The sequence below is a fragment of the Sorghum bicolor genome, chromosome 2 (assembly GCF_000003195.3).
Source record: "Sorghum bicolor cultivar BTx623 chromosome 2, Sorghum_bicolor_NCBIv3, whole genome shotgun sequence".
In the NCBI taxonomy this organism is placed as follows: domain Eukaryota; kingdom Viridiplantae; phylum Streptophyta; class Magnoliopsida; order Poales; family Poaceae; genus Sorghum; species Sorghum bicolor.
In genome coordinates, this window is record NC_012871.2 from 4,366,940 (window position 1) to 4,389,913 (window position 22,974).

General features: G+C 43.0%; 4 protein-coding genes across 4 annotated transcripts; 1 reads left to right on the forward strand and 3 right to left on the reverse strand.

Moving 5' to 3' along the window:
• Positions 1,332-2,634, reverse strand: LOC8081173 (NADPH-dependent aldehyde reductase-like protein, chloroplastic). The gene has a single exon (XM_002461473.2). The coding sequence runs from the start codon at positions 2,595-2,597 to the stop codon at positions 1,539-1,541; it is 1,059 nt and encodes a 352-aa protein (XP_002461518.2). The 5' UTR covers positions 2,598-2,634; the 3' UTR covers positions 1,332-1,538.
• Positions 2,678-7,076, reverse strand: LOC110432906 (2-oxoisovalerate dehydrogenase subunit beta 1, mitochondrial). The gene is made up of 13 exons (XM_021454089.1): positions 6,758-7,076; positions 6,415-6,526; positions 6,147-6,182; positions 5,295-5,354; positions 4,904-4,961; positions 4,699-4,796; positions 4,376-4,465; positions 4,210-4,278; positions 4,049-4,135; positions 3,377-3,472; positions 3,196-3,273; positions 2,989-3,075; positions 2,678-2,913 (listed from the first exon to the last, which is right to left on the reverse strand). The coding sequence occupies exons 1-13, from the start codon at positions 6,964-6,966 to the stop codon at positions 2,878-2,880; spliced, it is 1,116 nt and encodes a 371-aa protein (XP_021309764.1). The 5' UTR covers positions 6,967-7,076; the 3' UTR covers positions 2,678-2,877.
• LOC8081174 lies at positions 9,766-12,111 on the forward strand. The gene is made up of 7 exons (XM_002459347.2): positions 9,766-10,299; positions 10,695-10,749; positions 10,899-10,973; positions 11,072-11,163; positions 11,364-11,445; positions 11,567-11,650; positions 11,757-12,111. The coding sequence occupies exons 1-7, from the start codon at positions 9,965-9,967 to the stop codon at positions 11,874-11,876; spliced, it is 843 nt and encodes a 280-aa protein (XP_002459392.1). The 5' UTR covers positions 9,766-9,964; the 3' UTR covers positions 11,877-12,111.
• Positions 12,298-16,270, reverse strand: LOC8060706. The gene is made up of 8 exons (XM_002461474.2): positions 16,147-16,270; positions 15,647-15,953; positions 15,489-15,550; positions 14,790-15,266; positions 13,894-14,436; positions 13,577-13,789; positions 13,182-13,328; positions 12,298-12,914 (listed from the first exon to the last, which is right to left on the reverse strand). Exons 2-8 carry the CDS (start codon positions 15,933-15,935, stop codon positions 12,705-12,707), a joined length of 1,941 nt encoding a protein of 646 aa, XP_002461519.1. The 5' UTR covers positions 15,936-15,953; positions 16,147-16,270; the 3' UTR covers positions 12,298-12,704.

Consider the following 22,974-nt stretch of genomic DNA (forward strand, 5'->3'; position numbering starts at 1 on the left):
CGCCGGCGCCGCCGCCTGCGGCCTGTAGACGAAGGGCGTCGGGATCGCGGGGAAGACAGGAGCGCCGCACATCGCCGCCGAGCGCCGAGAGACCTGGTTCCTCCGGTGCCGGTTCAGCTGCGCCGCGCAGCCGTGCGGTGCGACTTGGTTGGAGGGGGCGGCGCGTTCGGTCGTATGTATATATACGCGTGAGCGTGAGTGCGCGCGCTGATCTGCTGGACCTGATCTCGGTCGGGTTGTTGCGAGACGGGAGGTGGCGGTGGAGCTATATAGAGGAGAGAAGGATGCAGAGGCCAGCGATCGAGGCGGTGGTGGTGGAGTGGAGTCTTGGCCGTGTTCGGGCGACGCGTCCGACTCGGCCGACACGACAGTACCCATCCATCGAATAAGGAAAGTTTTATGTACGCCCGATACGATACGAGTACTCCGTATGTATCTGTACCGGCCGGCCTCACGAATCCGAGGCAGCTGCTATCACGTCACGATGTAGAAACAGTATAGATGTCGTCATTATCAATTCGTTTTTGGCACACGTGACGCGTGTATATGGAAGTACAAATGTCCACGTAGCCAAGGGAGTCTTCACCATGTACCAGGGGTATTCGCCGCGGCAAGCGTCGCCGCGGGTACGAAGAAGAAATATAAATAAGTTTGAACGTGTATTGCCTAATTTGGAGAGCTTACATGTTGAGAAATATGTGAATTGATGATATGAACATTATAATCGTATGAGATAGTGGATTTTAATTGTGTGTGATAGTAGATTGTCTACTTAGATAGCTTGCGTGTTGAGAGAAATATGTAGTGAAATTTTGCTTTATAAGAGTATAATATACCGTATATATAAAACTAACTATATATATTTTTCCTCCATTGGAGTTGTTCTCTTTCAACAATTACTGTCCGTCCCAAAATAGTTTGATTTTAGAGTCGTCCGAACTCAAACTATCTTAATTTTATCTATAACTTTCCATATAAGATGATAAATCTATGGTACAGTTTTTTTTTTTTTGTGACTGGTACAGTTTGGTGTTACAAATTTTGTCACTCTTCGATCAATTGGGCCTACTAAATGGGCTTGCATACAAATTACACATAGTGTGATGGGCAATCAAAATGGGCCTCACAGATTATGACGGAAGGCCTCAAACACGTCACATTTTTATTTATCGTCATGAAAAAGTCCGTCACAGAAACAGCAGCGTTAGATCCCAGGTTGGATCCTGCGTGGATTGGCTAGTGATGATTGCAGGCTGACCTAGCAATGGCCTCAAGCCTAGGTAAAGCTGGACGCCGCCGTCCAACAATTTGTTCGTTTGACTGATAAGTCATGACAAAGAATATTATTGGCTGATTTATTACGAAAGAAAAACATTGTGAATGTCTAACACGAAGCTACGATTTCTGGACGCGCGAAAGCATTCCGATTTGTGCTAGAACGATAAGGCTTAAGGTTTGATTACAAGATGGTGAAACACTGCGTGACAAAAGAAGAAGATGATCGACACCAAGAAGCTGTAGAAGCTAAAGATCAGACATCACACGTAGCCGCCGTTGGCGCGGATGACCTGGCCGTTGACCCACTCGGCGGCGTCGGTGCAGAGGAACCCGACCACCGGCGCGATGTCGCCGGGCTCCCCGAGCCTCTCCATGGGGCAAATCTCCACGGCGCGCCGCACCATGTCCTCGCTCTTGCCCTTGAAGAACATGTCCGAGGCCGTGGCCCCCGGCGCGACGCAGTTGGCGGTGACGCGGGTGCCTCTGAGCTCCTTGGCCATCGTCCGCACCAGCGCCTCCACCGCCGCCTTGGACGCCGTGTACGCCGCGTACCCCGGCGGGAGGCTCCCCACCACGGACGACGTCACGGCCACGATCCGCCCGCCGCCGCCGCGCGGGACGCGGTTGGCCGCCTCCCGGAGGCACAGGAACGCGCCGCGCAGGTTGACGGCGACCACGCGGTCGAAGGCCTCGGTGGTGGTGTCGGCCACGGCCGGGTACGTGTCGTCGTTCACCCCGGCGTTGGCCACCAGGATGTGCGCGCCGCCGACGCCGAACGCCGACTCCGCCGCGTCGAAGAGCGACCGCACGCCGGCCTCGTCCGAGACGTCCGCCCGCACGGCCACCGCGCGCGGGAGCGACGCCGCCAGCGCGTCCGCCTCGTCGGCGCGCGACGCGTACCCCAGCACCACGCTCGCGCCCAGGGAGGACAGGTGCGCCGCGATGGCGCGCCCGATGCCCCGCGACGCGCCCGTCACGATGGCCACGCGACCCGCCAGCGGCTGGGCGTTGCCCGCTGGCAGCGCCGATGCGGCGGCGGCAGCGGCAGCGGCAGCGGCTACGGCGGAGACGTCACCAGCGTCTGCCATTGTACCTCTCGGCGGCTCTGGGGTTTCTTGGGTCTCGCACGAGCGGGTGCGTCCAGTGTTAACCACGCGCGTGCGGCGCTCGCGCCGTCCACGTCTCGCCGGGCCCGGCCGGCCGTTCGGCGATTGCGTCCAGAGCACGCCGGGGCAACGATGGGGACCGCGACGTCTCGTGACTTCGTGAGCCTCGTGCTGTGCTGTCCTGTCCTCAAGTGCGCGTGCGCGTGGTGGCATCAAGCTTTTCACCTCCGATGGAAGATGCCCTTGATCAAAGCGACAGCTACATAGGAATTTCGCTGGGAGACACTTCGATATATGTATGTATTATCCCCCAATTTGCACCTTGCAACTTTATTTATCGCTGTATTATTGAATAAATAAGCTGAATAAATAAGCTGGTTCGTGGATATTCATTCTCAGGTTACATACCAGCAGTGCAAACAGTGCACATCTATCTATAGGTCGTGTAACTACTCTGTATTGATCAAGGAACATGTACGGCAGGTCCAGCAGTTCAGTAATTTACAGTTGATTTTATAGCATCCAGGACCTGGAAATAGACTTGGTTAGACATGGCATTACAGCGGCATAGCAAAGGGTCTCTGGTGATTGGTCATGATCATACCTTGTTCTTGGTGGGCATGTAAAATGGTTCGTAAACGAGAGGGAAAGGAGTGTCGAGGCCGCAGACTCTCGCCACAGGTGCTTCTAACTGGTACATATCAAATTGTGAATGAATGATCAGAGGAGCATCAAGACGAGGCGACACATGATTGATTTTACATGTTCGGTAGATAATCCATTCAATAAGAAAGGCTGGAAGGTTCACTACCCTCTGGAAGCAGCGCTCGGTGATGGATGCAGCAATCTCTGCACCAAAGCCCCCGGTGATTGGAGCCTCATGGCTAACCTGTTACATAATTTGTCTTAGGAATGATAGTATCTCATAGAGACATGCATAGCATAGATGAGAATAAGTTGATGTAACTAGACATGTGAGAAGAGCTGCATACGAGAAGCTTTCCAGTCTTCTTGACCGAGGCCTCTACTGTTTCCTTGTCCCATGGTATAAGTGTTTTTAGATCAATGAGCTCACAAGATACCCCATCCTGACATATAGAGATATAGTAGCCTCAGTTATGGTATATGGAAAACTGAGGAACATCACGGGGAGATGGATATCAAAATTTACAGAAACAATCAAGAAGCTACGAGGACAATACACGTATCACTTGCTATTAATTGTCACTAGATGGTTCTTTCCCCCCCGAAAATCATGCCATTATGTGATATAGACAACCAAAACTGATGCTAGCAACTTCAATATGTGAGGATTGCCAGTTGTAGTCATAATTTCAGCTTCTTATTGATCTCAATTGGTACTTGAGAATAAATTCTGTCTTCATAGATGAGCAATGTGCATTCAACTACGTGTTTCATCCGGTGCTATACTCACATTAACAGTGAATATATGATATATTATCAAGTGGTAATAAACTTTCTTTGCCATTGTTTTGATTGATACTGGGATAACTTTCTTTGCCATTGTTGACTCAAGACAAAACAAAACAGAATATTTGGTTTTGTTGGGCTTCACCACAAATTATGATAAGGAAGGTTCTTCCATATATATCAGCTTGAGGATGTTAATGAAATTTTGTCCATGGATTATGGAAATAACTGACCTTTGCAGCATCTTCACAAGCTTCTTTCAGTACTGCAAGTTGAGCTCCCCATCCAATGAGTGTTATATCACTTCCTTTCCTAATCACCTAAAGTAAATAAGTTGCATGAGTACCTTCATTTAATAATGACAAATGCAATAATGCGATACAAATATACTCACTTCTGCCTCAGATAAGGGCAGCATATAATCCTCCTCAGGAACTTCTTCAACAGCCAAACGATACAACCACTACAGAAAGAGAGGAAAGGTAGTTTTAGTCTCTGCACAGTACAGCAGGGATTCTGATGAGGCTTTTCTAGATCCTGGAATGCTTAAAGTTATCCACCTTTGGCTCAAAAAATACAACTGGATTTGGATCTCGAATGCTAGCCAACAGCAACCCCTTAGCTTCACGTGGACTTCGGGGTATGACAACCTGAAAGACTTCAGTTTCTTAGCAAGCAGAAATATCCTGAGGTGTTTATTTCATGTTTTTCTCATATAGTAATATTCACTGAACTGCAGCAAGCAAGTCTTGCTGCTACAGTTGAAGACATGTTCAGAAAAATATCAAGGAGGTTTGCATTCAGGAAAATGTTGATTTGACATTTTTTTTTCTGGAGAAGGATAGTTCATGAAGAGGGATTCTGGTAGGGCCACAAACTTAACCTTGAGTCCAGGAACATGACAGAAGAAAGCCTCTGGTGACTGTGAATGGTAGTGACCACCGTGCCCAACAGCACCATAAGGAGTTCGAATTGTTAAGCCTAGAAAAGATGGATAGGAAAATTGAAAGCCCAGAATGAGACTTGTAATTATCTGGCCTACCTCAAAAGATGATTGGCCATTCAAGACACACAGAGAAATGAAATACCTCCACAGTTAAATTCATTTCCACTCCGATATCTGAATTTAGCTGCTTCATTGACAATCTGCAACAAAAAAGTTTCATAAATAGATTGGGACAAAACATAGATCAAACACATATATGCACTGAATATGGAAAGGATATATATTGGAAATAAATAGGCTCAAATAAACACGTTGAAGAAATGAAGCCTTGCAAAAACTTCTGCATAAGGATTTGGCTATGAAAAAAAAAAGTTCAACAATGGAACAGAGAAATAAGACACTTCCTGAAACACAGATAATATCATGTGGTCCAGCAGAGCAAGTATTTAGAATGTACAAGTAATCAGGAGGACAAAAAGAACTATCATTGGTAAGTGTGTAAGATAATTATATGGATGAAATCAGAGACATGCCTGATCAAAGGCTGGAAAGATATAGTCTGCAAACTGGATTTCTGCAATAGCTCGATTACCCTACATGAAAGGCAAAAGATGTTAAGTTTGTTTTGGATGGTTTCATGTTTTTTCGTTTGCATATACTAATACAAATATAGAAGCGAATTAGTGATTTTGTGACAATGTATGGTAAACTAAGTTATATGTGATCCAATGAGTATGAAATTTTTACCATAGTTCAAGCATACAATAATGAGCGCACCATAAAAATTTTACCACAATTGAACCATAGGAACTACATATATGAATTATTCAAATTAATTACAGAAAAACATAGATTTAAAGCTACAACAAAAACTTTGTACTAAAGTATATCATATTATACATTCACTATGTATACCTAATCATCAGGAATCCAACAAAATTAATTTTTTATTTTATGATTTTTCTATGATTTAATATGATTTTTCAAAGATCCAACGAAAATAAATAAAAAATAAAAAGATAAAACCGCCCTCTAAAACCACTCGAGGAGGTTGTTTGACCGGTTTTGAAAGTTCAGGGGGTAGAATATCCGGTTTTATAGTTTGGGGGATAAAGTATTCCACCCTAGATAGTTTGGGGGGTTATGTAGACTTTTTTTCTTGTTTGAAATATGCAGAGAACCTACCATGGACCATCTTGTATTGAATAATTTTTTTCATTTGTATTTTCTTTGGTTTAAAGGTCCTCTGATCCTATTCTACTACTTTCTTTGTGTTATTAGTTGCGATTTAAATTTAAAAAACAATCAATTCAGGAGGGTTCATTCCTCAATACAATTTGCATAAAATCATTACATAAAAGAGTAAAACGTCGTATGTAACTCACCATTGCTGCTAGGCCAATGGCAAATCCAGCAATACCCTGTTGAGCAAAACTGGTCAGGAAAATGAAGGTGTAACAGCAAAAAGTGATAACTAGCTAGCTAGAATACTAGATGCAATCCCCGTTCCGAAAATCAATCAGAGTTCAGTAAAGTATTTCAGAACCAAGAAAATCAAGGTTCAGCCTGATCTGGCCACTGAATTTTGAGATATTGCTGTAAATAAAAGTGGCATAAGCATCAGAAGATATACTACTAAGTGAAAAGCTGGACCTGCTCACATAGCGGCGTATTGAATACTCTGTTCTTGCCAAACCGATCAGCCAGACCTGTGGTGCAGCGAAAGACGCCGCCGAATCCAACATCCTCTCCGAAGACAAAAGCGCTGCCAGGAATGGAAAATCGCCTTCATCAGTTAACTGAACAGAACTGCGTGCATATCGCACAAGTGAATGAATTCACTAGATGAAGTGGAATCTCGGAACTGAGGGATTTCACTTCAGAAGCGAATCGGAACGTCCGGACGTGCCAGGATCGTTATCTTATCGCAAGTTCAACCGCAGCTGAGCTGAAATTGGACGAACAGAGAAGGAAGGGGATCAGCACGCATGCTCACCGGGGGTCGGTGTCGAGGGCGATGTGGAGCGCCTGGTTGACGGCTGTGAACAGGTTCACCGCTTTCGCTCCTCCTCCTCCTCCCTCCTTCCGCTCCGCCGCCGGCCCACCGCTCCCGCTGGACAAGCACCGGCGCCCGACCACCGCCGCCCAGCTCCCCCTCCTCGTCCTCGCCACCTCCCTCAACGCCTTCGCCGCGGCCATCGGCATCCAAGAAAGTGGAGTCGGCTGGCTGAGCTGCGCTCTCCGGACAGCCGGGAGTGGGAGCGATTATTGGACAAGCAGCTCAGCTCACGATGCGGCCCTGCTCTGCTTGTACTTCTTGGACCCGCAGCTGAGAGTGACGTGGAGAGATAAGCTCGCGCCCATGCCTGGTCGCTTTCGTCAGTGTCGTGTCGCCTTGCTTCCAATCTACTACCAGAAAGCAGTAATAAACCACCGCGTAACAGATTCCTGTTATTTTTATTTATTTGTTAAATTTTTCACGTTTTTCTTCTAAATAATTGCATTTTTTTCTCTTCTCGCGCTAGTCACGTTTGCGTCATGTGGATCATGCTTAGATGTTGTACTTTTCTATGCAAGTACAAGTATACAGGTTGGATGTGACTTGTCTCACGTTGCCTTGATTATATATGAAGAAGTTCACCTTAAAACCAAAAACTTTTCAAAATTCCTTATCATATTTAATCTTATGGCATTTTCATAAAACATTAAATATAGATAAAAACAAAAACTAATTATATTGTTTGTCTAGGCCTTGTTTAGTTGGAGAAAAATTTTAGTTTTGAGTATTGTAGCACTTTCGTTTGTATTTGATAATTATTATCTAATCATGAACTAACTATGCTCAAAAGATTCGTCTCTCAAATTATAGACAAACTATATAATTAGTTATTTTTTAATTTATATTTAGTGCTCCATGCATGTGCCGCAAGATTCGATGTAACGGAGAATTTGGAATTTTTTTGGAACTAAACAAGGCCTAAATCGCGAGACGAATCTTTTAAGCCTAATTACTCTATAATTAGACAATGTTTGTCAAATAAAAACGAAAAAGCTATATTGTCGAAATCTAAAAACCTTTTGGATCTAAATAAGGCCGAAATGTCGACCTTGTTGACCTTGTTTAGTTCTATTTTTTTTTCAAAATAGATATTGTAGTACTTTCATTTGTATTTAACAAATACTCTGTTTAATTATAGACGAACTAGGTTCAGAAGATTCGTCTCGCAAATTACAAGTAAATTGTATAATTAATTATTTCTTTTATTTATATTTAATGCTCCGTATATTTGTCTCAAGATTTGATCTGACGAGAAATCTAAAAAATTTTACAAAATCTTTTGAAACTAAACAAGGCCAGTTGAGGTGATGGAAAAGTTTGTGACTACTATAGTACTTTCGTTTTTATTTACTAATTATTATTTAATTATAGACTAACTAGACTTAAAATTCATCTCATAAATTACATACAAATTATGTAATTAATTATTTTTTTATTTATATTTAATATTTTATGTATTTACATAGAATTTTGAAAAGTTATTTTAGGGTAGACGACGATTGCGAACCCGAAGGAAAGGATGGTGACGAAGCCGTATGAATCGCTGAATCGGGTCTTTGCCGCCGTCGTCTCTGCCGCGTGCCGGCGGCATGCTGTGCCGCGTCGATTCAGCTTTGTGTGGATCGTGAACACGCCGGCGGTGCCTGTTCCACTTCCATGGATATAGATGGGCCAATAGCCCAATACATAGGATGGGCCAAGATAAAGCCCATTAGTTGGGGGCCCAGATTTTTGAGAGGCCGGCTTGGTCGCTCCAGTTGCGTTCTCGAGTGTGGTTTAGGGAAAAAAAAGATGGTTATATATATAGTACCACTTGCCATCACCCATCAGTGATCAAATCTCATACATTTGACATGTACACACAGGGGAAACGTATTGTATTATGTTTCGTATGGAGAAGCTCTTACGGTAACCAAAATCAGTATCTAATGTAACTTAGGGTTTTTTGTTTAGATTCTAAATCTTTACATTCCAAAACATTTTATAATCCAAATAAGTGTTTAGATGCTTTCTAAATTTTTTGGTCTGCAACACACAAAGCACGGACCCTTAAACAAGTTTACACAGTTTCAAGGTTCTAAAGTCCCAAATTCCAAATCTTTACAAGGCTCCTGTTTAGATCCATTTTTTTCAAAAAATGCTCATTTTTCTAAAAGTTTTGGCTGTTTGGCTGTATCTAAACCGCGCCTTAGTAAAACAATGTAACGGTTTTCTTGAAAACCATGCCTTTAGGGATCATTTGGTAGCCTGAATCAGTTTTAATTCTCTCGAGAATCAAAAGAACCGGCACCAAACGGGATAGTGGCGAAACGTTTCAGCCTCTTTTTTTTTTCTTTGCCTGGCTAACTGAATCGTTGGAATGTGGGTAATTTCGTAGTGATTCACTTCCGATTCTTATGCCTTTCTTATATGCTAGAAATTGCATTTTTCTTCAGTTATAACCTTTTTTATACAAAAAATTAAATATATTGTATTTAAGTTGTTCTCCGCCCATAAAAGCTTTGAATTCTTAAAAGAGATATTGTTTTATTTATATAATTATTTTCAATAATATATTTCTTTCTGACGAATTGAAATCTAGTCTATAACTAAATGGTTTTTACAAAATAATTCTAATTTGTCATGAAACACTTTTGAAAAAAAAAACTGAACCCAAAACGTTTCTACCATACTAATGCGAACCTGCCAAAATGCACCTTAGGAGCACCAGGAATCAGGATTCAGGAAGCCTCCTCTGAGCAGTCTACGCGACCGACGAAATGGCAAGATTCAGTAGTTTTGGCCCCTGATCCCCGTGACGAGAGAGAAGGAAACCACACCTTTTCGTTTTGATGATAAATAAATAAATAAATAAATAAATAAATAAATAAATAAATAAATAAATAACATAGACCAAAATAAATAGGAAAGAGATAGATATTTCTTGCATGCGGTCGTAAGAACCAGTGGCTCTGCGCATTCTACCTCCCGCACACTCCATTCCAACCAGCAAGCAAGCAAACAAACAAAAGACGAAGCAGCAACAAAGATCACACGAGCTCCGCTTACTCGACGACCCACTGCACTCGCCTCCGATCGATCGATCCGGCGATCACACTAGTCGAGTCGACTCGACTCGAGCGAGCGCGCGCCCCCGATCAATCAATGGCGGCCAAGGTGGCGTCGCCGCTCGCGTTCCGCCGCGACGTGCGTGGCCCGCTCGGCCGGCCTCATCCGAGCGGCGGCTGCCGGAGCGGGACCGGGATGCCGGGGGTGCTGTACTGGAGCAGCGGCGCCGGCGGCAGCAGGGTGCTCGCGGCGCGGGCGCGCGGGCGGAACAGGTTCGGCGGCGGATCAGGGCGGACGGCCAAGGACGAGGCGGCGGACGAGGACGAGGAGGAGGTCGCGGACGTGGTGATCGTCGACGCCGGGGACGAGGAGGAGTTCGCCTCCGACGAGCTGTCCGGGTTCAGGGGCCTGGTTCTTGATCTCTCCTACAGGTGAGATCACAAACACATGTAGCTTTTGGGTCCACGTATCATAGACATGCGGATTTCATATCTCATATTCTCATATACTTCAGTTTCAGCAGACAAAGAAACTTGAAAAAGGCTTAATCCATCAGCAACATGCATGGTTTCACATTACTTGTAGTTGCAGAGTTACAGTTCTTGTTGCAGAGTTATTACAGTTCTTGTTCCAGTGTCAGAAACAGCTATACTGATGTACTGTACAGTACATCCTTTTTATTTGCTTTTCGAGTACAATCAATCACAGTATTGCTGCATGGAATTTCTATTGCCACAAGGCACTTTTGTCATCAGACTTTGATGCACTTGCTGGAATTTGATCCTCAAGTCAAGTGTGCTGAACTGAAACTGTACTCTGCATTCAGGCCTGTCAATGTCGTGTGCTGGAAGCGCGCCATCTGCCTGGAGTTCATTGGGAAGGTTAGCATACCAGATACCAACCAAACGCTTCATATTTCTTCGGAGTTCATCAGTTGTGATCTATGCTGATGAAACTCTTATAGTTGCTCGCATTTTTCAACACATAATGTGATGAAACTCAATAAAGGCTTCATTGGGAAGCTATGCAGGCCGATGTGTTGGAGTACTATGATCAGACCGTCTCTTCGCCTAGCGGATCCTTCTATATCCCTGCAGTTTTAAGGGTACATATGTGACACATATATTGGATTCTCTTTATTGAATTAGTTTTTGAAGTGGCATCATCTTCTCACTTTGTTGTTCCTCCTTTGGTGTTGTTCAGGTTCCACAGTTGCTGCAAGTAGTAAAGAGAAGAAGAGTCAAGCAGAGCCTAAGCCGTAAAAACATTCTTTACAGGGATGATTTCACCTGTCAGTAAGTACTGCATTACTGCTCAAGTTTAAACTTCAGTTCCCCTTGTATGTGTAAGGCTGTGTTCGTTTCTCTCTGCATATCTGAGGCTTTTACAGTTTCCTTTTTTTTTTCATTTTTTGAAACAAAATCCTCTTAGTTTTGCTCAAGTTTTTTAGTCTGTATCGAGTGCCATGAAAGTTCTCATTTTCCATCACCTGCAGATATTGCTCTTCAGGGGACAACTTGACAATTGACCATGTTATTCCGATTTCGCGTGGTGGTAAATGGGAATGGGAGAATTTGGTATGCAGTTCTAGTGCTCCTATTCCATCTACTCATTTTATAAACTGGGTTTTCCTTTCTAGTGCTCCTATTCTATCTACTCCTTTCTTAGGTATGTCCATCTTTTATTTGAATTTTGCAGGTGACTGCCTGTGCCAGATGCAACTCCAGGAAGGGTCAGAAGACACCGGAGCAGGCAAACATGAAGCTGCTTAAGATCCCCAGGGTAAGTTATGTGGCAGTTTATATCTTCCTGACTGAACCCTGATGGCTGCCACAAGGTTGTTTCTGATCAGGAGCAATCACACGGTTATCGCTGAATTGCACTGCAGGCGCCCAAGGAGTACGATATTATGGCTGTGCCCTTGACAAAATCTGCATTCAGAACGCTCAAGAGGAACCATGGGCTTCCTGAAGTGTGGCTGCAGTACCTTTCCAGACCATCTCCATGACCAAAACTCCAAGAGCCTCCTGATCTTACGGGCCAGCATCTCAGTGTATATTAACATTATACTATGCTGCGCACAGCCAAAGACTGCAGATCCTATTCTGTTCAAAGCTCTGTACATGAAAATAGTATAAGAAATAAGAATTGCTGTAAGCTGGTGCAGAACCAGCCTAACAACTCAAATCTAATTTAATTTATCTAAAACAGTGACCAAAGTACGTAGGATGTATTTACTCGTATGTGCACAATCACATGTTAATTCGCGAAGCATTTAGCTCAGCACACCCCATGTGAAGAAAATTTACAAGCAGGTCACATAAATACAGATCTTCTCAACATTGTACTTTGTATCACACAACAGAAAGTAGACGGCTGCAGAAAGTTTGAAAGCAAGACATTCGCGGTTCACATATAAACACATAATATACCAAGGAAAAGAAGTTTGTAAATGCTTGATTGAATTCCCATGTTCATTTCAGGTTCTTAAACCAGCCAACATTAAATAAGCACTACACCAGAATATAGAGAGGGACGAACTAGAATTCAGAGAGAAAAAAGAGGCAGATAAATGAAAATACACCCTCAAACCGATGATCCATCCATCATTGGAAAACCCAGTTAATCATCCTTCTATTCCTAAATTCCTGACACGCCAGAACAGACCATACCTATCACCAAACACAACCAACTAGCTATCCTCTAGCTCCTATGAACTATAGGAAACAGGGACAAGAAACACGCTTAATGGGATCTCAGAATTTCCTCAAACAACCCACACAGCCTTAGGTTCCACCCCCACACCACTGTCAATGGCTAACAAAAAAATAAAAAATCAACAGCCATTTGGACCTGCCAACTTCTCAGTTGGTGATTTCAGGTCCTGTGGAGCGACATCATTTCCTTTCTCGCCATTTTTCTCTCCTGCTTTGTCTAATGAAAGCTCTTTGTTCAAGACATCAGCCTCAGTGAGTTCTGTTGATCCAGTCTCTCCTTTGAGACTTTTCTCTGTGTCAGTAGAGTTAGGCAGCTTCACATCGATGACCTGAAGTAGCATTCACTGGTGTCAGCTAGAACAATTATAATTGAGTTATAATTGATCAATCTGTTTTAAAAATGAACTGTTCAGTAAATTTGTATTGAGAAGCTACTATTTTTCGTATTACAAGAAAGCAAGATAACTAGTATGCATATAGTTTGTCAATAACACATATGGGCTTGTGCAGTTACATGAAATTTACAGTAACAGACTGTCAGTGCAATTTCAGAAAAAAAAAGACCTACAATCAAAGCAGGACAATATACTCCATACCTTTTTCAGTGACTGCTGCTGCTTTGCTTTCCTCTCTTGCATCAACTTCTCACGATTATCATAAAAGCCAAAGTCATCCAGTATGGATGTCTTGCAGACATGATCCTTGAAAATCTTGAGCACTTGAAGGCCCTGCTCAAACTTCACCTGTGACCAACAGAAAACATACATAGAACTCAATATGCCATTCAAATCAAATAGTTAATAGTTAAACATGTAAATGTAAATAAGAAGCATCAATCATGTCACTGCAGTGTAGTGCTAATAGTCCAATATGTAAGAAGCATCAACATGTAAATAGCAGGTGTCCTACAGTTCTATGATGGTCTTATGGCACTATGCTCTACAGTATGATAAGCCACAGATTGGGGCATGAAAACAAAACAATTGGTCACCTCATGTGTATCTCTGCTGTTTGTCACTGGCTTGTTTTCATTGTTCTCAAGAATGATGTGCTTCAGCAAGCTGTTTGGAACATCCTTCACAATGTGCCACTTGACAGGGAAACAACCAGTCCATTTGTCCTGTTGCCAATGCTCTACTGTTTTGTCAAAATCAACACGACCAACCATCTCAGCAAGGCCAACAAACTGGCCACTTGCATTCACCTTCAAAAAGAGAATATATTACCAGCATAAGGCCATAAGCATGGTGAATGATTTCACATTGATGAGCATCAACAATAATCATAATGAACAAACACAAAACTTACAGAGAAAAGAAGGAAAACAGGAGTTTCGCTTGATTTCTCTTTAGCCTCTTGGTAGGCAGCATCAAGTTTCTTATTGCCATTGGGAGTGCTAGCCCACACATTGTACTTAACACTCTTGTGAACATCATCTTCACTGTATGATTTAATAATGAAGAATTTTGCATCTGAGTATGTTTCCGCAAAGTCAGCCTGATTATACTGATCCTTCATCGCAGGATGGGATCCATCATCAACCGAAAGGTCCTGCTCTTTTGCTGGTACTTCAGTAGTAGCTCCAAGCCCCAGCTGGTTTTTGTACATACCACTTCTTGGCCCTCTTTTCAGCTCATTGAAGCCATCTAGGTTTCCATTGCCATAAACATAATATCCATTATTACCTCTTCCTCTGGTTCTGTACTTTCCATCATACAGTGAATTCCACCCACCATATAACCCAGAACTATACATGTGCGATCCATACCAAAGGCCAGCTCCATAGCTCCCATCATACCCATATATTCCATTAGCTGAATAAACTGATGGGGAAGTTGGTGTTTGCAGACCCTTCAAGGAAAAAAATATCATGGTTAGGAAGGCATAAAGTCCAATACAGTAAATCCTCACGGTTGCGAGGTGGGAAACCACAACAGACCAAATGTAACTCCATGCAATGCCAACCCCACAGTGATAATAACTAAACCCTCAATGCACTTATTTTGGGATGAAGGGAGAGAATTTGCCACTCCAAAAAATAAACAGATCCTCTACCAAGCAACAGTGAAGCTCATGAGTAAGATGTAACATGAAATATGCCAACAAACATTTGAACCAAACTTAAAGTTGGCATATGGCACAACAGGAACTCTATCATGGATGGACTGAACTAATAAATAAACATTAGAAGCAGAAAGGCTTACCATGAGATGAGGATACTGTCTCGTGTTTTGATTCCTGGACTGCCCCTTGGTTTTAGCATTGAGAGCAGTCGAATTGCGATTGCTGGTAAACTTTTGCTGCTTGTCAGAGAACATCTCACTGCTATAGTATGGATAGTGCGGCCAACTAGTCTGGTTCTGATAGCTGCCAGAACGCGCACTGGATCGGCCATATGAACCATTGGAACTTGGCGTATTCTTGTCTGCCTTCAAGGTCGAGTTTGAATTTTTCAGACCTTTCACCTCATCGACACCAACAGTGGAGACATCCCCTTGCGGCGCCGGAGCCAATTTCTCACTTTTACCATTGGTCGACAGCTTGGCAGTAGAATTCTGTTGCTTGTTATATGTTGATGGGTACTGGTAATCGTAACTCTGAGACCCATAAATCTGACCATCAGACCCCAAGGTTGCAACACCATAGGGAGCATAGCCATAGTACATATCAGCATAGGTACCCTGAACCATACATGAATAAATAATTACTATCAGTCAATCAAAAATACACACTCGAAACACATGAAGAACATTTAGTACCAATATATTTTTATGCCCAAATAACGAGGACGAGAACAATTATTCGATTGAATACAGCCTCAAGGTTGAAACAAACGAAATTAAGGAGATCATTATCTGTTGGTTCCTAGAATAACATATCAAACAGAGAAGAGAATCACTCACAGCAGTTGGTGACTGTGCTCCATCAGCCAGGTATGTGGAGTACTCCCCCCAGCCACCATAGGCTGCAGATCATCACAAAAAAAAACAAGGACTTTGAATAAACTGTTGGTACAAATTCAAGCACCGAACACTCAGAACCGAACCAAAAACACCATTACCTCCATAGGCATAAGCCGGGTAAGCACCATAGTACATGCTAGCGTCCTTGTAATCCTGCGCCTGCAAGTTCTCGGCCCCAGGCTGCAAGCTCCCCACGGCGGTGGCGCCCTTGGCCGGAGCCGCCGCCGCGTCCTTGAAATCCTGCACATGTAGGCTCTCCATCGCCGGCTGGAGGCTCTCTACCGCGGCAGCCACCACGGAGGCCTTGGCCGGAGGAGGCGCGTCCTTGTAGTCCCCCTGCACGTGTAGAGCCTCCATCCCCGGCTGCAAGCTCCCCACAGCCGCCATCACGCCCTTGGCCGGAGCCTGAAACGATTGCAACAGCAGACATGGCGTCAAACCACCCTGCGGCAGGCGCGGATCTAGTAAAGTCGACGTCTTTTCGCGAAAAGGGTTAGGGGTTTAGTGGACATCGAAGAGCCGAACAGCTTGAGGTGAGAGTTTGGGGACTCGGTTTCGTTCGCGCAGCAGACAGGGGAGAGGAGGGGGTGGGGGGTACCTGGTGGGCGGTCTTCGCCGGCGAAGAGATCGGCGGCGGTGGCACAGGCAGTCGGCGCAGACAGAGGGGGAGAGAGCGCGGGCTCACGGCGGCTGGAGTCTGGGAGGGAGAAGATGAGGCGGACTGGTGGCTGTTAGGGTTACTTCGCTGTATATATTTCCGCCCCGCCTGGTTGGTTGGAGTTGGGCCTTTAACGGGCCTTGTCCTTTCAAGCTGAGACGCACATCTAGCCTGCATGGGACGGGTTAATGGGCCTTCTGTTGTCATGACTTTTTAGTTTCTTCTCTCTCTCTCTCTCTCTCTCTCTCTCTCTCTCTCTCTCTCTCTCTCTCTCTCTCTCTCTCTCTCTCTCTCTCTCTCTCACATTTACTTTTTATTCTTTTTATTTCATATATTTATCCTCTCCATGGCACACCATCAATGGCCACTGAAATATTGGTTTCAAATACGAGAAAATAATAATATTTATTAATCCATTGCAGATAAACAAATAAAATATTTTTATTTTCATAAAGGATGAGCATAATCTCTCTTTTTTTTAAAAAAAATAGAATATGTTTTACTCAAACATATAACAATTTTATGAACAAATTCTCCACACGCCGATGAGCACTCTACGGGTTTGGGAGGGAGCTCGTGAGTGTATGGTGGCCTTGGAAAAGGGTTTTGGGATGGCAAGTTGAGGATCGCCTTAGAAAGGAGGGTCGGCCGGAGAAGGGCGGTAGGTGGGTGGAGCACACAAGTATGGGAGAAAAATTGAGTTAAGAGGAAGAAGAGGCATAAGTACCAGTACTGTTCATCAACTGGAAAAAAGGCATCTAAAAAAATAACAGCTCCCTTTCAAGAGAATTCAAACACCAACAATAAAAAATAATTTGTTTTCCTTATTGTCTCATACCCATAGGATGCATGTCGAGCAGCGGCAGTGTCCTTCCTTCAAAACCGTACGTTCAGTCAATCTTGATGGGCGCCTGCTGCAAAAAAAAAAAAAAAAAAAAAAAAAAAACTTGATGGGGATGGGCACCTCTCATGTTTGCTAGCAGTTGCCCAAGCGTCCAACTCAGGCCTTTTTTTTTACTACTCAAACAATGATATTGCACTCTGTATTCTGGAAGCGTCCATGTTGCCCATTTGTGGAGGAAAACAAAATGAACACAACACTGTGACTTCCATCCATCACTGGCACCTCAGAAAAGGTCTTTCTTGGCAAAAAAATAAAAATAAAAAAATTCCGCTCTATTTCTCTCAAATTCATAAGGTACTCAACTCAGGTCATGGAGACAAATACACACCCTACGATATACTATGGCCTTGTTTAGTTTCAATTTTTTTTTTGGAAAATCGACACTGTAGCACTTTCGTTTGTATTTGACAAATATTGTTCAATCATGGACTAACTAGGCTCAAAAGATTCGTCTCGTCAATTCTGACCAAACTGTGTAATTAGTTTGTATTTTCGTCTATATTTAATACTCCATGCATATGTCTAAAGATTCAATGTGACGGGAATTTGAAAAATTTTACAAAATTTTTTGGGGACTAAAGAAGGCCTATATAATTTTTACATGGCACGGAAGGTAGTTTTTATAAAGACAGCCAGAAATATAGCCGGAGTGAAACAGTTAATCCAACGTCAGTAATACAAGTTCACCAAACTTCTGTCATGAAAATGGAACCTGCAGCAATGAATTTTGTTGCCTCCCACATGCCTGTGCTGCAGTACAATGCCATCAATTTGGGATGATGGTGGGTACGTGGTATACATTTTCTTACCATGTGGAAGTTGTGCGAGTAAAGCAAGGCCTTGTTTAGTTCTCTCCGAAAAGCAAAAAGTTTTTAAAATTTCTTGTCACATCGAATCTTTCGGCATATGCATAAAGCATTAAATATAGACGAAAATAAAAACTAATTACACAGTTCACCTGTAAATTACGAGACGAATCTTTTGATCCTAGTTAATCTATAATTGGACAATATTTGCAACAAACAAACGAAAAATGCTACAGTAGCGAAATCCAAAATCTTTTCGCATCTAAACAAGGCCCAAGTGGTTAGCATCCAAGTGAAATAAAAGAACCTCCAAAAACATATTTTGTGTTATTGTGTATAATATCATCAATAACTTAAGTGTGACTATGGGAGCTCCAACTCCCAAAATTCAACATTCTAGATTTTGGCCTGTTGATGAATCAAAATTTTGTTGTGAATTTATTGCCTTGGATTACCATATCGTGTGATGGGTGGTACGACAGCGTTAATAAATAATAAGGCTTTTGTCGTGCCATTCTGTGTTTGGATTGTGGGGTAAGTTAATTGAACAGTATGGCACGACCCATCAACCTTATGGGTCATGCCTTATCAGGTCGTGTGCTTTAGAGAAATTTCAATACATAGGCTGTGTTTAGTTCCTGAAAAGAAAAATTTCGCGACACTGTAGCACTTTTGTTTGTTTGTGGTAATTATTGTCCAACCATGGATTAACTAGGCTCAAAAGATTGGTCTCGTAAATTTCGACCAAACTGTGTAATTAATTTTTATTTTTGTCTATATTTAATATTACATGCATGCATCTAAAGATTCGATGTGACGGGAAATCTTGGAAATTTTTGTATTTTCGGGTGGTGAAAGTAAACAAGGCCTATTATAACGCGTACAGTATACATTGAATGATGGTAGAGATCATATGTATACCATATAGGGGGTTAGCTAGATGCGCACATGACTAACTAGTATGGGTATGTATGTGTGCATATGCGTGATGAATACATATATATGCCAAGTTGCCAACAAGAGGAGGCATATAAAAGGTTGAGAAAAGTGTGGTCGGTCGTCACAGTGGTCACACTATTTCTTTAGCCACCTCAATTGAATATATATATATATAGAGTCGATGGTTGCTGGCTGATCGAGAGAGTCCTGTGTGTTAATTAAGTTTATCTAGTGCAGCAAAATGAGATGCGTGCGTGACAAAAAAGTGGGCATCTGTTTGGGAGTAGGAGGCATCTGGGAGTAACGTTCAGGGCTCCAAGATTCAAATGCGAGCTACCATTCTACAGGGCTTGGGACATCTGTGTGACTTTGATCTTTCGAAGCTTCACGCATCACCCGGTCTGGTAGTGTAGCCTACACCGCAGGGGGCAAATCCTTTAGTAAAATATTTCCTCCGTATATGATTTAGAAGTCGTTTTGAACAAGACTTGTGTCAAACATTAAGAATATAAATCATCAATAATTTTTAAATTATTGAGTTTGCAAATATGGAAATTATATGAATAGATTTATTTTTAAAAGTACTTTCATAAAAATATACATATATTATTGTTTAAAAAATATTTTTATAAAAATAAAAGAGGTCAAATTTATGTTTTGGAGACCGTGTCGCTGTCCTAAATGACTTCTAAATCTTATACGGAGGGAGTACTACTCAATCCATCCTAAATTATAAAACGTTTAATTTTTTTTAATACTAAGTTTGACCACTCTCTTATTCAAAAAATTGTAAAAAAATATCACTTATTTTGTCGTTGCTTGGTTTAATAAAAGTTATTAAAAAATGAATTAAAACTGATTATGTTTGTATAAATTTTTTGAATAAGATAAGTGACCAAATTTTGGAAAAAAGTCAAACGTCTTATAATTTAGAATAAAAAGAATATTATAAACTAAAATTCCCCATATTATATAATAATAAAGTTTAGCATGATGACCCTGGCGATGTTCTCAGCTACATTCGCCCCTGTCACCTCCACAGCCACACCATAAGAAACACACGTCAATGCGCTCAGGGCTGTGATGGCCTCCTTCGACCACGGCCCCTTGGATAACTGTTGAAGAAAGCCTCCTATGCTTCATCTCCAATCTGCTCGTCTGCTGGTGTTAGGTCAAGCTGTTGGATTAACCGGGCTGTGGCACGCCATGCCACAGGAATGCACGAGCTTCAGTCTGCTACTACAATGACGACCTGTTGGTGCGCCTCGTGGCTGTAGCTGTGCTTGTTTGCACGAGATGTCTTCAGTGGCAGTTGATGCCGGTTGACAGGTGCCTCCAACAAGACCTGCCTAACATTTTGAGTTTATGTGGACCCGCCTCAACATTGTTCTGCATTTGAATAGACAATTGATCGAAGTGCAAATCCTACAATTTTTGGTCCACATAAACTGCAAAACCAATTTTTTGGGGCATGCTATTTGAATAAATGTTTCACCTAAACAAATTTCACCAAACATATGACTGAGTGGAGGTTTTCTCATTTGTTAATTTTTAAATAGTTAGCTACCACCACACTATGTTCCTAACAGTTAGCCTTCGTTCTGCTCTTCGAATTGTCCTTGGTTGCTGCGAGAGCTGCCATTTAAGTGTGAGGAATATCAGTTGATGCTGAATGGTGGGAAGGTTGAAGGTAATTGTCCTTGTACTATTCAACTGGAAAGAGGTAAACCCATAGGACCAAAGGGGACTCTAACTTGATGCTGGGATCCAGACGACGTAACATTCATGATTCTTCTTAAACCTCCACTCAAGAAAGGCAACATGTTGTTCTGAAATTAATACACGTGCAAATGATCAAATTTCTCTTCTCAGGCTGTTTGCTGCTGCTGATGATGATTTCAGTCTGTGTCCATCTGCTGCTATTGCTTGTGTAGTCCTTTGTCGTTCACGAGTCCATACACTTTCAATTCAATTGACGTGTTTGTGTTGATTGAAGTAGCTGACACTAACAGCAAGGTTGTCTCACAGTCTAAGAGAAATATGACATTCATCACATTCATGAACTCAACTCTACACTGATGAGTGGTTTCACAGACTCACAATAACACCAGATGTTAAACATTAACCCTATGTAATACTTTTCTAGGCAGCTGACAAAACGTGGATTGAGAGGTGATTTCTGAATTTTGATGATGGAGTGGTGCAGAACCAAGTTCTGAAATTAGTACTACTTGTAACATATGATTCACTGGTAAAGAGGATGATTCTACTGGAGATGGGTATTCATCTCAGATCGTTGCCTGCTACTCTTGATGGGGTCGAGGCTCAAGTGTAGTCTTCACTGGTAAAGAGGATGATTCTACTGGAGATCTGTAAGTGTGAGCGTGGGAGCTCCAACTAAAAAAAATCAATGTTGTGCCCTTAGATCTCTAGCCATGTCCTCTGTGTTGACTACTCAAAATTTTCTTATGAATTTTATTGCCTTAGATGACTATATGTTGTGATGGGTGGCACGACAAGGTAAAGGCTTTGTTGTGTTGTTCCATCTTGCATCGTGGGGTAAGTTAATTGGGTGGCATGGCACGACCCATCAGTCTTACGTGTCGTGCCTATCAGGCGTGTGCTTTACAGACACTTAAATATACTATAATATAATGTGTACGGTTGTAACGAATAACTAGAGACATCACAATGCTTACTAAAAAACCAGTATAGGGGTACCTCCGTACCTGCCTCTGCTAACTCAAACCTATCCCATATCTAAAAAAGAAGCGTAAAATCTATTAGGCGACGGGTTGCGTGGGGCTGCACACCCTCATAGCCCATGAGCCCGACGTGACCTTGCGACCTGTGGCTTCCTCTTCCACCTTCGTCGTCAGAGACGAGGTAGCTGGTTTTAAGGTTAGGGGCTTGGGTTTCCAGAGGCTCCATGGCAGGCAGCCTTAGAAGGGGGAGGGGCCTGGCGACGAGGTGGTGGCGGTTCGACTGGCGGCGATAGGGGTGCCCCAAGTGGGCAGTGCTAGACACCTAGTTGTCCTGGGCTGATGGCGGGGGTGACGAGTCAAAGCGTGTCCTTCGATTGGGATGAGTTGAGGGTGGAGTGGAGTGATGGGATGGTTTGGTAGCCATTAACCGGGGGCGGCACACAAGGAAGGCAGGGGTGGGGTAGGCGAGCCATGATGTGAGGACAATGACGAGACTGAGCGTGTAGAAGATGGGGAGGGGTCACACTCTCCCATATAGCGTGATGGGTCACACGTTAACACACTCCAAAAAAGAAGACACATGCATCAGTGTCAGGCAAAACAAATTGATGTCATAGATATGGGATTAGAGACGTGTCTATTCGCCGCACATCTCTGTTTTGTTGTTGTCCAAAGTAGCCATATGTCTAATATTTCAGAAACACGCCTCTTTGAATCCAGTCTATTCCAGGGAATACATCAAAGATGGGTGCACTTTTAGAGACGAGTGTAATTTGGCATAGGTCTCTTATTTGTTGTGTATATACTTCAGATTAGTGGCAGACGATGTTTTCCTGTGTCTCTCATTGTTGACTATGTCAGGGGCGCTGTATCACGCCTTGTCACTGGTGTAGACACTTATATCAAAGTCTTGTTAAGTTAATAAGAGCCTCTAACTGGTCACATGCCCTGCGACTTGCTACACATGTGTTCTCCCTTCCATTTTAGGCTTTGTTGGGATGTAGTCGGATTTGCATCAATCCACATGTGTTGGAGTGGATTAGAGTAGAACTTAACTAAATTCCACCCTAATCCACTCCAACACATGTGGATTGAGGTGAATCCGACAACATCCAAACAGGCCTTACTGTCAGTCTGCCACACGCGTCTAAGGCATTCTAGCTCGATCGTATCGATCTCCGCTCGACCCTCCTGGGTGCAGAGCATGCTCTGCCCTTCACATGTATGTCGCGCAAGCACACATACATTGAGGGTACGGTGCGGTGCAGTACTAGCTAGTGATATGCTCGTGGATGCTTAATTAGCAAAAGTTTAGGATGCTTTCTCCATGTCATCAGTTCTGCTAATTAATTGTTCAGAGTAAATGTTTTAGAGAGCCGAGCTACTCTTTGCGTTCCTCAGAAGCTTCTGCTAA